Source organism: Misgurnus anguillicaudatus, chromosome 14 (genome assembly GCF_027580225.2).
Source record: "Misgurnus anguillicaudatus chromosome 14, ASM2758022v2, whole genome shotgun sequence".
Taxonomy (NCBI): Eukaryota; Metazoa; Chordata; class Actinopteri; order Cypriniformes; family Cobitidae; genus Misgurnus; species Misgurnus anguillicaudatus.
This window is the reverse complement of record NC_073350.2, coordinates 11,137,497-11,152,381: the sequence shown is the minus strand read 5'-3', so window position 1 is coordinate 11,152,381 and position 14,885 is coordinate 11,137,497. Positions and strand designations below refer to the sequence as shown.

General features: G+C 36.2%; 1 protein-coding gene across 3 annotated transcripts in view; it reads left to right on the top strand.

The window, feature by feature from the left end:
- Positions 1-8,167: 8,167 nt before the first annotated feature.
- The window catches only part of ptprga (protein tyrosine phosphatase receptor type Ga), a 327,465-nt gene continuing 320,747 nt past the window's right edge, over positions 8,168-14,885 (top strand). The window contains exon 1 of one of the 3 annotated variants that reach the window (XM_073875862.1): positions 8,168-8,696. In XM_073875862.1, coding sequence (XP_073731963.1) covers positions 8,603-8,696 — 94 coding nt within the window. In that variant the 5' untranslated portion in view covers positions 8,168-8,602. The remainder of the gene's footprint in view (positions 8,697-14,885) is intronic. The other 2 variants (XM_073875865.1, XM_073875863.1) reach the window with 2 other exon arrangements.

Here is a 14,885-nt window from a genome sequence, read left to right as displayed (position 1 = left end):
CCTACTATAAAAAGTACATTTAGATGAACTGGAAACAGTCTTTAAATAATTTTAACCATAATAACCATTCAGTACTAATAAAGATAAAGTCTAAGCCTAAAAGTCCACCTTTACATATTCAGCTTTGAATGTTTTTTTCTGCTAAAAATGACACCTATGTGGTTTGGTTATTTCATTGGAGGCAATGACATTCCTCGTTCATCTACAGGGGTACCCCCAGGTGTACCTTTAGCGACTTCACTGACCCAAAAGACATGTCAAAATCCATTGTTATTCTGCATTGATAGTATCATGTTTTAAACAGTCATTGGTGAGCCACAAGTTGCAAAAGATTGAGAGCAGCATTGCATTGTGACCGAATCTTTCAAACATGGTAAGGAGCGTCATGTTTCTGGCTGATGTCAGAGATATTCAGACCAATCTCAACATACAGATTAGCTGGCCAATCAGGGACACGGAGCTTTTCAAATCCGTGCATTTCAGGAAGAGCGTGAAATCTGGAGCTACAAAAATTTACGTTATGTGGAAAATAATGTTTTTTAACCATAAACCATGTGAACACATTTTATTATACCACATACACAAAATAACGTTTTTTTAGCAATGAAATGGGTGCACTTTAAAGAGACACTCAATTTTTTATGGTTGGCTGGACATTTGGAGGGGGGCAGAGGAAAAACATTGGGGGGTGATGCCCTGGGTATTCATAATCTTACGTTTCACACTTTGCATTCCTAAACCCTAGGTTAGGTGTCTTTAACTCTGCTTCTACACACCCGTCTGTAATTATAAGCAACCATGAATGAATTGATTAGCTAATTTAGCTGTTTAATTGGGGTCATAACATTCTAACCCTGCTTTGTTGTATGCGTTTGGCACCACAGTGTGGGGTTAAACCTGTTTTTGAGCAGGGTTTCATAACCCTAGGTAAATTTTATGAATAATCCAGTTTCTAAATTACAAGTGTGAAACAATCCCTAACCTAAGGGGGAACGAAGATAACCAGGTTAAGCGTAGTGTACTTCTAAGGGCAGGTATTTGGAAATTGATACATTGGGCAGCTGTTATTATGTCAGGATAAAATATTGTATAAAGTAAAATGTATTAATTATGCCAATGAACATAGACCTCTGAAAACATTAAATTAATATATTTGGGTAACTTCATATGACTGAGCTCAGGTGCAAAAGCCCCGAAACATCACCTCCATCAAAATTGAAATGATATTAATGAAATATAACATAGTGATATTTGTAAAAATAAGACATTTCAATTGTTGACTAATACTTTTTACATTACCATTAAAGTGAAGTTACTAAAACTAAACATAAGAGCCTGCTAAAAATGCTTATTAAAGAAAACAACTTACGTATTGTTTATAATGAAATTAAATCGACCCAACAATGTTATATAAATGAATATTAATTTGCAACAACATTTTAGCAGTGTTAAACAGCACTATTTTATTCTTATTATTAACATTTTCAAACGTGTTTTAAAGGCACATGAGAGTCCGTAATGCCCTGCATACTTCAGAGTGCTTTCTTTAAGCGGTCTGACCTTAGAAGTGAATAGTAATGTTTACATCACTTTACAGTAGCTGACATGTCACATGCGCTTAACCACAAACTGCGGCTGTTACTAAATGAAGAGTTTACATACACTCAACACGCTGACAAAATCCGTGAGGTAAAACATTAACCATTATTATCCGTTTACAAAAGCAACACGCTATTAAAATACAGAAGGGTTAAAGAAGAAAGAAATCACACCGCTAAAGTGACAACCCGTAGCATCAACACAGAACACATGTACACTCACCTTCCGCGTAGACGAAGCAAACGATGACGTCGCATGGGATTCTGGGAAATGTAGTTTTTCATGTTACAGCTGGAGCGTTTAACAACGGGTCGCAAAACTACATGTCCCATAAGCTGTTGCTGCGGACATCTGCATATGCTATGCGTTGAACTTCGTTTAGATACAATACATAAAATGATCAATGTTTTGCTTCAAATGTTAAAATAACATAAATAGAAGCTATATATCATACTTTAGTAAATCTTAATAAAAATAATATATACAACCGAAGTTATTTTTTATACTTAAATGGAGTATGTAAAGGATGATTCAGGTTTGAACTGTGACCTTCAAGATTAGATTCAATATGTTTAATTAAATGTAGGCTATACTGTGTCAGACACACTTGCTTGGACACCTAGTTACCCAGTCATTATATGCAGTGAACCTATTGATTATTGTATAGAAATTGATTAATACACAATTAGAAATGACACAACTAAATGAGACCCTCCTGATAAAAATTAAATAACATTTTAAAACTACATGTCTATTACTCAAACCCACCAATGTCATTTTGTACTAATCTGCAAAAAGTTAAGATTTGATGACAGCTGCAAATTTTATGATGTTTTTATAGCTTAGTGTAATATGTTTTTAGAAAGGCAAACTAATTAGTCTTTTTATGCCACATAAGATTAAAAGCCAATTGTTAGTAAAAATAATCTCATGAACGTTATTTTTAAAGTTTATCTGTTACTCATTCTCCATCAATGAGGATGATATTGATTAACTGTCATGCAGATGTTGGATAAATGGAGCAACATCTGGATATTTCAGGATAGCCTATCATAAAACTGCACTCTCTTTTGTAATGCTTACTTCCTCTTCCAAAAGCAGCCATTAGCTTGCCATTGTATTCCTTACATTAAAATATTAATTTAAATGGCTCCGAGAGCAACTCAAATATATGTCAAAGTTTTTATGGATTCCTGGAAGCCAAGCAATAAAAATAACAAATGCTGAAGCAGCATTCTTGTTTAAAAATAAATCAATGTAATGATTTTCTGACTTCGCAAGAAAGGCATTAATTTAATAGTAAATAATTATTCAAAACAGTCTTTAAAAACAAAATACCATTTTGGGTCGCTGTCAAAATGCTATATAATGCACTTTGAGATGCTTCGAAACTTTCCAAGATATGGCCAAGGAGGAAATTTATTTTATTTATGAAAGCTTGACTGATAAAATCAGACCTACAATATTGTCTGTCTGACGCCAAAGAGTGATTATACTAATTTTAGCTGTTTGGTTTATGAGACGGTCTTTATTTCTCCCACATAATTTTCTCCTCATACAGTAAGTCAAGCAAATTGAGCATTTATGTAAACAGCAGTGCGTTAAAAGCCTCTGCAGGGAATTTTAGGAAAACTCCTTAGGAAATAACTTTAAAATGTAATAAAAGAGTGAAGATTAATGTGCTCGTGTTAATAGTTTTCTGAGGATTTGACTCTTTACTGCATAAAATGTTCAATTAGTCTTTGTTTCATTCAATTGTTTTTCATTTGTTTATTCAATTTATTCAATGTTTTGTTTTATTAAATTATTGTGTTATGAACTACGTGAAATGGTTTAGATATAAAACATTATTATTAAAATATAATCCACTGCTTGTATTAAATTCCAAAGTTTTTTATTGTTTGTTTGTTTTCCATTTAAAGGAAACATTCAGAAAAGGAAGAAAAATGTAAATTTGTATCTTTATACTTAACCTTGTGTTATTTCATACATGGCAGAAAATAATGCACTAAAGGAGATGTTGGAGAAGAAAGAATGACTATGCTGTTTTCAATACAATAAAACAATAAAAGTGACTAATACAGGTCATGTCGGCTCCAAAAATAGTATTTAAAGAAAATATTTAAATAAAACATGCTGTGCATGTTATAATCTTCCAAAAGTCATCTGTCAATAACTTTGTGTAAGACACTGATATTTCTTGCAAGTCATGATTCACTGAAATCCTGCACTAAATCTTCATCAAACTTCATTCAATATTCAGCATTTTTAACCTTCAATCATGATCCACAATTAGACACAGAAAAACCAATGAGGTTTAATGACTTAAACACACACACACATACAATTTGTAAGAACATTTAGTCTTGTCTGCATACTTCAGTACATAGAACAGCTTTAGTATATTATACCCATAATGCTGCAATCGTGTTTTGGTATATTAGCATTTATTTAGTTTTATTAATTAATAAATTGTGTTTTTAACAAACCACAATTTATTTAGACAATATAAATATAGCAATTTATTTGTACAGCATTTATAATGTGCATTCACCGGACAGAATACAAAGACACTTACTCTTAGTTGCACATTTGCTGTTGATGATGTGACAATAAATAGTTATTTGAAATTTAAAATGAAATTCAAATAAATGCTCTCTTATTTGTAAGTCACTTTGGATAAAAACATGTGCTAATCAAATACATGTAAATGAAAAATGCACATTCAGCTCAATAGTTGACCAACAGGTAGAAAAGGAAGCTATGGGATAAGGATAAACGCAGATACACAAAGTGATGCTATATCTAATGTGTACATATCATTTCTGTTTTTCTTCTGAAAAACAAGACTAGTCAAAACTGATAAATAATGCCGAAATTAATATGTTTTAATTTACAGGAAAATTAGAATATGGTGGCGATTGGGCTAGTTATAGGGTGTATTGACACAGTTTACACACAAGCACAAACAATATGCATTAAAAAACATGAAGACAAGTTACTAACTAACAATAAAGTGACAACTAGCTCCCAAATACTGTATTTAACCTGTCTGGCCCTGAGAACAGTTTAAAGCCATTTCCATTAAGAGGAGACAGCAAGCTTGGTTTTCCACAAACTATAACATCTAATATAATGTCTAGGGACTTTCTTATTATTTTAATTTGTGTAATGCACTTAGAATGTCTGAATGGTTCCCTTAGCAAAAAATAAATATGTCCCCAAAATAATTTACGTTAAAACCAAAGTTTACTGAGCCGTAGTTGGATAACTTCTAGAACGTCTATCACTGTAAGCCAATACAGGTTGATTGAACTTAAAAAATGTATGGAAACTCATTTCCCTAAAAAAGTTAATTTTGCCTGGTTGAAATAACAATTTTCAGTTTAATGAACTTAATGTTTTAATTTCTTCCAATATTCCTGCACTCTTAACCCGGATCAGTTGACATTACTAGAAATTTGTGAGGAAACCTGTTTGCATATAACTTTAGTTTTTATCACTTTATATTACTTTTGATGTTATAAATGGTATTATAACATAAAATTAATGCCTGACTTTAAGTCAGTCATTGAATAAACGTGATTCTCCACAGAAACGCACACAAAACTTTTTTTGTCAGTACTGTGGAGAGAAATACAATAAAATGTTCTGAACAGGGTTCATGTACGGAAACACTGATCACCTTAACGGTGACTTCAAAAAATTATCATTTACAACAAAACAACATCAATAATATAAAAGATTGAACCTATATGACATTTTATGAACAAATATTTGAGTAGAGAAAGATCTTATCAGTTCTCTGAAAAAGCAGAAAATAATCAAAACATTCAGGCGCAAAGGATTATGAATATTCCCCACAACATGAACTAATCATTTTAAGTTCATTTTACTTGAATGTTTTAGTTTAATGGATTTTGTAAGCTTAAAAGTTAAATCAACTAAACTTTTTAAGTTTTGGCTTCAAAACAGAAAATATTAAGTGATGTTAACTTGATTGTTTAACTAAAGACAATTTCTGGGTTAACAGTGTATAAAAGAAACACACCTACACTGCCACCACACATCCATATTTTCTATAGTTCATAGGTATTGATTTAACTTTTTAAAGTCTGAAAACATATAGCTACACTGTAAAAAATAAATTGTTGGCTCAATGAATTATTTTTTAGTAACTAGTTCCACAGAAATTTTACGTTCACTCAATTTCTGTCTCCAAAGTGTTACCTGGATTGATGTTTTTTAGTTGGCCCAAATTTGACTCAAATATAAAAAAGTATGTTGGCTCAATTAGCTTTATAGTTCATTCAACTAAAATGTTTTAATCAGTTGAATCTTTAAAAACTTACAGCAAAGACTCTGTCAATTAAAATTTAAGTATTCACTCAATGTTTTATGTGTTACTTCAATTAATATTTATTATTTGGGATTTTTTTAATAACATTTTTAAATTATTTATCAAATAATTTATGCTGGTGTTGTAAACAAAATAATTAACTTCAGTCACATAAAAACAAAAGCTTTTTATTCACTTATTCACTTATCATACAGCCTGAACATACAGAATTAAGTCTTTAAATAGAGGGCATAAAACAGTCCAAAAAGCCTCCAAAGTCAGTCAGAACATCTCCAGGGCCATTTAGGAGACTTTCCTCAGCCAGTCCAAGCGGAGATTGTCTCGCTATGTATCCCTCTGAGGAATATAAACACACAAACATACATAAATACATGTTTAATATAATAAAGCTTGACGGTGAAAGACTTTATTCCCTAAATAACGTTAACGTTAGGCCAAATTTCCCTCAGACATCACACATAATTAAACACTATTGGGCGGTTTTCTCGGACAGGGCTTTTCACTGACTAAAATAACTTACTGACATCTCTTAACATATGAGTGCTATTGTTTTGAATCAAAATGCACGCCAGTATTGTATTATATAAGGTTTGTTTGTAAAAATGTCCCAATTATAATAAAGACCGAGTTCTAAACTCTGTCCGGTAAATCAACCCTAGGCTATATCCAGGCTTTTTATCTTAACTGAAATAGCTCCACTTTACTTCGGTCACATAACATAACAGACTTCTAATATATCTTTACAAAAATATAATTACAAAAACGTCGAGTATTTGCGTCTTTGCCAATTAATATATTCTAAAATTAACATTTAATTACAAACACTTACCTGACGTGAACTTGAGGAAACGGGTGACTTGTGTCCTTCCTTGTGTGAACCAGTAAGTGATTCCAGCTGTTGCGTGCGGATTGATCTCAGATGAAATGACCTGTGATCCAGATCCTTCCGAGTTAAAACATTTAAAATTCAAAATACACAGACGCACGCCCATACATACATACATACATGCACACGCGCGAGGACGCGCGCGCGCACACACGCACGCACGCGGGTACACACACGGGTATATTTAGAAGTTTTAAGATGGTTATGATATTGGGACTATTTCTCCACTCCCACCTTCAGCTCTGAAGTTCAAATTCGCAGGCAGTACGCAGCCCAGTTATAACAAATGTGAAAAAGATATGAAATATCATTCAACAGCGATATCATTTAAGTGCAATCCTAAAATATGATTTAAAACATACCGGTAAACCTTTTATTATTAAGTATAAGAAATTAAAATGAATTAAATCGCATGTTTAAACGCCACAGAGATATCAGAGCCAGCAGTCGATTTCTGATGGGCTTGCCGAGGCGAGGCTGCGCTGGGCGGGGTGTGAGCGCTTAAGTGTCTGTGATTTTCTGGAGCTCTTCTGGAGCTCATCTCCGTCCGAAAGTGTCCGAGCACATTTTTAAATAGACGCTATCTATATTAACCGACCGCATATTTAAACTTAAAGCACATACATTCACGCCTGAACAACTCTTAAAATTACATTTTGTTACCAAATAACAGTAATATTATGAGCATTTTGTTGTCAGGAAACATAGCTGTCATAAGTCCACATATTGACCAGATTTGTCTTAATTAGTTCAGTCAACATAGCCATTCTGAATGTTGACTGAATTTGAAAATAACCATTCACTTAATGTTTTAAACACAGATTTATCTAGACTTAAAATAATATGTCTACTCAACTAAGCCCAAACAAGAAAATTGGTTTAACTTATATATTTTTGCCCTTCCAACATTTTATTAATTGGATTTTTTACAGTGTATGATGTTAACTGAAAAGAATAATAAATGGAAAAAATGCTAAAGACAATTTAAAACATGCAGCAGAATAAAGAACAAAGTCACAACCATGTTTTATTAATCTTCAATCCTATCAAAAAAGCATAAATAAATTAAAATACCCCATTAGTTGAAGAAGAAAACAAGTAAATCCCCTTGATAGTTTAGTTTCAAATATAGAAGTTGCATTAAATAACTGCATGACTGATAATGTCAGAATATGAAGAGGAAAATAAGCGCGCGCATCTGACAGCAGCAGCAGCTCTGCCACGCGCTCGGCGCTAGGATCCGGCGGAGCGCTCCTCTCTCTCTCGCTCTCTCCCATTCTCTCTCCCTCTCTTTTTTCCTTCTCCCTCTCTCAAGCCTGTTTTAAAGTCTCTGCCAGACTTGAGCTCATGCGCTACTTCCTGGATGGCGGAATGGAAAGCTTCCAGTGCCGCTTTAACTCTCGTCTCTGTGTTTTCAGCCTGATGCGTGGACTACCGCTTCTCTGAGATCTCTCTCTCTCTCTTTCACCGCATACCAACCATCCACAGCTACACTGAAATGTTTTTCCTCCGGACTACAAGCCCGACCATTTAAAAGAAAGAGAGAGACAAGAAAAACTGTTTGCTTTGGTCGAACTTCACAAGAAAAATCTCTCTGAAGAACTCGCCAACGGAGGCGGCCGATTTTTCGCACGCGAGAACTTCTTTGCGCGCGTGAATCCATCAGGCGCGTTTGCGTCGCTTGTTTGCGGGAGTTTCGGGAGGATAACTCTGTCAACAGTTGCCTTATTTGCAGCTCTCCATGTATACAGTGTGACATGCGGAGGTTAGTGCGACCGCGCGGCTGCTGCTGGTGGTGGATGCCGCCTCTGGTTTTGTCGCTCGTGCTTCGGTGGGCGCACGCTCATCCCGGTAAGTTGAATTTGAGGTGGAAACGAAAATGAACATTATTGTGTGTTACATACCACGTTGCGTGCACATTGTAAAAATATTAACCTTGCTGATAGTTAAAACACCGCGTGGTATAAGAAGGCAAGGATTTCTTTAAACTAACCACGCTTTGGGATTTATTCCATGTGTTTTACGTTTGCAAGTCATTGAATTTGGGAGCTCTTACATCGACCGCGCGGTGAAGTCTTGCAAAATTGTAGCACGCATTATGACGTCTATCGGTGTGATGATTACAATGTTGCAATTTTCAACAAATGACACGCGACTGTTTTTTATAAGCGCGTGTCAGAGTCCCGTTATTTATGAACAATAAATAACAATCGCTTATGAGAAGACAATTTCAAATCATTATCACGTACGTGTATTATAACAACCATTTGGAATTAAGCAGATCCACATCGACATCTTTTCATAATTGAAGTAATTTTAATTTAACGACTTTTTTAACGTGATTTAACAAGCAAAGAATTGCAGTTATTACCATACACATGCATACGTATGTTATTTATGCATATGTTTCTCATCACCACAAAGCAGCAGAGTCGTTCCTGGTGTCTGTTAAAGGAAAGGGAAATATAATGATATATTTATTGGCATTTTTAAGCGTGGTGTGGAGTCAAGTTGAGATGATGCTTTGAATATGAATAGCCCCGATGAGCACGCTATCAGTGTTTCTTTGAAAACCACAAGAATTTGATTTTTGGGGGCTTGTCCGGGTTTAAAAAAAATAACTATGTACTGTATATTTGGCAGTGTCTTGTTTTACATGACCTTGACACACAATAAGCTTTCAAGCTCTTTATTTTTGTTTTGATGTCAGCAACCAAAGAAACTCATAATCCAAGATGAAGTCATTTCTATTATGACACCATATGGGTGTTTAAAGTTGGGTGCATGAAAACTGTATATGATTCATCATATCAGACATTATAGAAAATGACCAGCTGCAAAAATAGGGTTTTCGCTGTTAATTTGGTGTGTTTTAACAAAATGTCTACACATAGACACAAACTCCATTCCTAAAGTGACTTAAGTGGTTGATAAAAGACATAAAATGCTATACTGTACCATAGCTATATTCATTAACAATAAGCTTAAGAGTCTCACTAAATAAAAGAAAACAGGCTTTGTGATTGCATATGAGATTGATAAGTTCAAAGCTATGTATGTTTGGAAATCTCATGAAATGTCAGATATTATCCGTATCTTTCATCATTCCATCTGATTTATTTTTGTACCTAAAATGATGATACATCCCAAAATGATTTTTTTTTTGCTACGCTGCCCTACTTCTGGAACTCTTGATGGGTTTTGTGTAATCAAACAGCCAGCGTTTTCCCCAGAAAATTAGTTTTTGTCGAAAGTCAATCGCTGTCACAGGATTAACCAATATTAACATCTTGTACTGCCAAAGCTTTTATGGTTTCTCTGTGAGCACAGCGTATTGCACATCAGATACCAGTCAAAATGTACTCTGGGTTTTCTGTTTGAATTGCCACTAGTTTTCATCTCAGATTCTTTGTGATCCGAAACAGCAAGAGCAGGGGGCTCAGAGACTCCGTGGACATGGGGGTGTGCACTTGAGCTCGACACGAAAAACATCCACGTTTCCGCATCCCAAACAGGCAAGAGATTTCATCAGGGATGTGATGAATGCTCTATGAATAACACATTGCCACCAAAGGGCAAATGCCTGACTGAAGGTTCTGGACATTATTGACAGTCTTTTGTGTCTGTTTCTCTGTTTGCCTCTATGTCTCTCATCTGACCGCCCTGGGTCTGTATCAGTACATGTTTCTGTGAGAGAGAAAGGTGCACGCTTTCATTTCTTGAGGACTTTGCTGAAGGAGGTGGAAGAGAAATGAAGTTATCATATAGAACAAAAGAGAAGTTTAACACATCGCTTTCTGTCATCCTTCCTGCTCTCTTAGCTTTCTCTTAGACGGTCTTTTTAGCTCAGTGACATTTGTTCACTTATCTGTGTCTGATGGACCTGTTTTTAACAGAAAGACAAGCAGACACTGCATTCGCTTCCCGGGCAACAGTGACATATAAGCGCTGAAAAAAGGAGAACAGTGCAACTTTATTTATTTCTGTCATGCCAGTGGGAAACAAGTGTCTGCACACTTGAGTCTCCAATAATGGCCAGTTTGCTGACGGTGCAGGAGAAGAAGCTGACGAGAGGGAGGACAGAATCTCTCTGCGGGGTGTCTGTTTGCCCCGGGCAACGCTCATCTTTCTATAGGACAGATGAGAAAAAAATGATCTAGAAGTATAGGAAATAACGTAGTCAAAATGCCATTAAGCTGAACGCTTAAAGCATAATGAATAATGATCGTCATTGGGTTTTTTTTGTCTTTTACGCTTTTCTTTTTAAATCAAAGCGGAAAATAGTTTTAGTCGCTTGTTGTTTTACTGACCTGCTAAATATAACGCAATAGAGAGGATTTCTAGGTGGTTATTTCTGTCGCATGACAAATAGCGTGCCATGCATCGAATAGCACAATGGCCATTCAAATCTCTTAAAACGCCTCATACCTCTTGGCTTTTTGATTCCCTTTTATGTGGCAAGGAGTCATTTCTCTGTCTAATAGAAAAGGATAATTTGCAAAACGTCCGAGGAGCACTTAGGATGTGGGGTTAGTCTCGGGGGTGAGATAGCCGGAGCTGACATTTGGGTTGGATCGGATGCACTGACGTACCCTGTAACAACATTATCATCATCATCATCATCTCTCTCCGCTCGAGCTGTTATCTGTCCGGCTGGGTGACCAAAGCTGCCTTAATGTTTGCCAGGTCACTTTATCAGTCACACAGGCTGTCATCGTTGCCTGGCTCCACTAATAGATTGATTAAAAGATAGGACTGCCGGGATGGTTAACCGTGCGGGATGCTGCCAGGCTGCATCAGGGTCATATTCCCAGTGTATTGAAATGTGCGAGGGATGGTTTGCTTTAATGTCACATCTATGATTACGTATACTTGTTTTTCAATGTTATGGATAGCAGAGGGAACAGAAAATGATGGATTCAAACTCTCATCGCCCACATGAGCACAGTGTCGAAGCAAGTGCGCTAACTGCTAAGCTACATTTCAGTTTTCTCATATAGTTGGTGCTGGTTTGGTTTTGTAAAGCAGTTCTTCCAGTCCTGTTTGACCCTTTTGGTTTCCAAAATGCTGACTTGCAATGCAGTATTACACTGGCAGAGTATTGCGTGAGAATTCTGCTTTAATTGCTTCCTCCATCTGATTTTGCTGTCAGTTTGTCGAACAGACACGATTCAACTAAACAGCTGTTCTTTACGTTACCTCACACTGTCTCTCTGCGTCGTTTTTGTTTTGTGAATGAATTTCGAGCAGTGTAGGTGCTCGGAAGTGCAAGACACATTCCCGGTTTTCCTGAATGATCTTGTTGAAGTGGGATGTGTGTGTGTGTGTGCTGCTTCATTCTTTGCTCATCTCCACTGGCAACCAGAATTCTCAGTGTGTGCCAATCGCTAAATGAAGTGGACATTTATGAAGCATGCTGTTGAATTCTGTCTTCAAAATAGATATAAATGCTTAATGAATCCTTCATGAACGGTTTGTGAGTGTGCCCCAAGCGATGCCGGGATTGTAGGTTTGATTCCCAGGGACAACACAAAAACTGAACAAATGTAAAGCTTGCATGCATTGAAGTTGCGAAATTTATATAAGTGTAAAAATTTTATTTATTTCAACCAAAAATGAAAATTCTGTCATTTTCTCATTTTCATGTTTTTCTGAACCTGTATGAATTTCTTTTTTCTGATGCACACAAAAGAAGATATTTTGATAAACGATGGTAAGCACAAATCTGATTGTACCCATTCACTTTCATAGTAGGAAAAACAAATACGAAGGAATTCAATGGGTACCATCAACTGTGTGCTTACCGTCATTTATCAAAATATCTTCACCATCATTTATCACAAGACCTCCATGATATTTGTTTTCCTACTATGGTTACAATCAGCTGTGTGCTTACCATCATTTATCAAAATATATTTTGTGTTCATCAGAAAAAAGAAATTCATACATGTTTTGAACAACACAAGAATGAGTAAATGATGACAGATTTAGCATTTTTGGGTGTTATAAAATGGTGTATTAAATATTGCTATATAGTGAAAAAAAACATACTTGATCTAAATATCACCTCCATATCTTTAAATACCATTGCTATTCTGAAAAATGTGTCATACTATTCATATAAAGGCTCTTCTGCAGTTCGGAGTCCTTCTGCATTCGCATTTAAACAGTTAAGAATTTTTTATTCTACACCGTAAAATTTCCACAGCATCTCTGTTTTTGTCTGCCACCTCTTTTTTAAAAAAACAATATTAGTCGGATATGTATTAACTGTAAAACTGTGATACTTACCTCATTGCAAGTTGGTAGTGGCTGTAGGCAGGGGAGTAAAGTGCTGTTTGTTTTGGCTGTGCTTTCTCTGAGATTTTCTTAATATTTGCCTTTTGCAACTCTCTTATTGCTCTCTCTTTCTAACTCTCTTTCTCCCAGACGGAAGGTTCTCAAAAGATTTTCATTTGGCACAGTAACCGTGCTCGGAACAGTTTGCCAGGAGACGAAAGAAACCTTTGAGCCGTTGGGAGACTTAAGCGCTAATTCTCCTTCTACATAACCCCGGCCCCCTCCAGTGCCTCGTTCTCCTGCTTGCCCCGTACCCCTCTCTAAGGTCATAATTAGCAGAGTATAAAGTAACCAACGCAAAAGTCTCTCCATTAATAACGGATAACGGCTGCCGGCCCTTTCCAATTTAAATGCCAGGTTTTCATCCTCTTAACCACAATCCCCAGGCTTGATATAGCACGCATGGTCTTACGAAAGAACCGACACGGATCAAAAATCAAAAAAGATTATATTTAACTTTATTACAGGCAATCTATGGCATTAACGTAAACTATTAAACGTAAACAAGTGATTGATGGCTTCGTCTTTAAGAAATTAATTACAATCAGATGAGCCGCAGTGGGTGTTTAAAATCTATTGTGGACAGCTGTAGCACGATAGCAGTAATTCTCTCCTTGGCCACTAGAGAGAGTGTTCGGCGTGACGGCTTGTTAACTCGACGTGAAATTATACATGCAGGTTGCCTTCACGCAATGCAGACCATGGTTAAATACGTTTAGTGTAGCTTATGTGCTGCATTAATTCTGCGGTTTATCGAGCCGATCAATCAGAGTCCTAAACTTCATCCATCATCGTATCACAAGCCCACGCAATACTTCTTAAATGAATTTTTTTCAAGACTCTGTTTTTCCTTAATATTGCACCTGGCTGTTCTAAAACAATGGTGGTGATTTGCAGTCGTCATATTGGGAATGGTTTTGTACCTTGATCAGATATTTACAAAAGAACCTGAAGTATTGATGTGCTTCGTTGTCGAAAAGTATAGATCTTAATAATATATAGGTTATACATTGCTTTACCTGATCTTGATCGTCCCACAAGGAGAACCCTTATCTTGCAATCTGAGATCAGGGTTTACTTTTTGGAGTAATGGCTGCGATTAAGGCTGGGTAAGCTGCTCTGGATCAGTGTAAATATCTTCTCCTATAGCTCTTGATGGGCCGGCTGTCATGGGTCTTGTCCTGAATGGCACTCTTAATGGCCTTCACCTGTCAACAATACCGTAGAGTCTCTTATTTGTCATTTTAGCTTCAAGAAAGTTGTTTTGCAGAGCCCACATTGGTGCTGAAATCACACCAGGCTATTACCCATCATCCTATGCAGCCAGTTGAGGAGGACTATGAAAGGTACCATTTAGAAAGAATGCCATGGTTAAGCCTACTTTTGACTGAGGAATAGCTTTAATTTGGATCAGGATGGTCAGCTCTGTCACATAATGATTTTGTTTTTTGGGTGAGTGGTATTTGGTGATGGGTGTTTGTCAGTCAGGGGATGGTGGCCAGTTCATTCCCTTTGGTACAACTCATTTTCCCAAAGCAATTTGTACCACAATCCCCTTTACAAAAATGAGGGACAACTAACCAGAAAAGCTGCAAAATGGAGTGAGGGTTACTATTAGACACCCTCCATATATCACATCAGCCCGGGAAATTGCGGCACCAAATTATTTGTTTGTGAGTGCGTTCGGGACCGGTCTCTGAG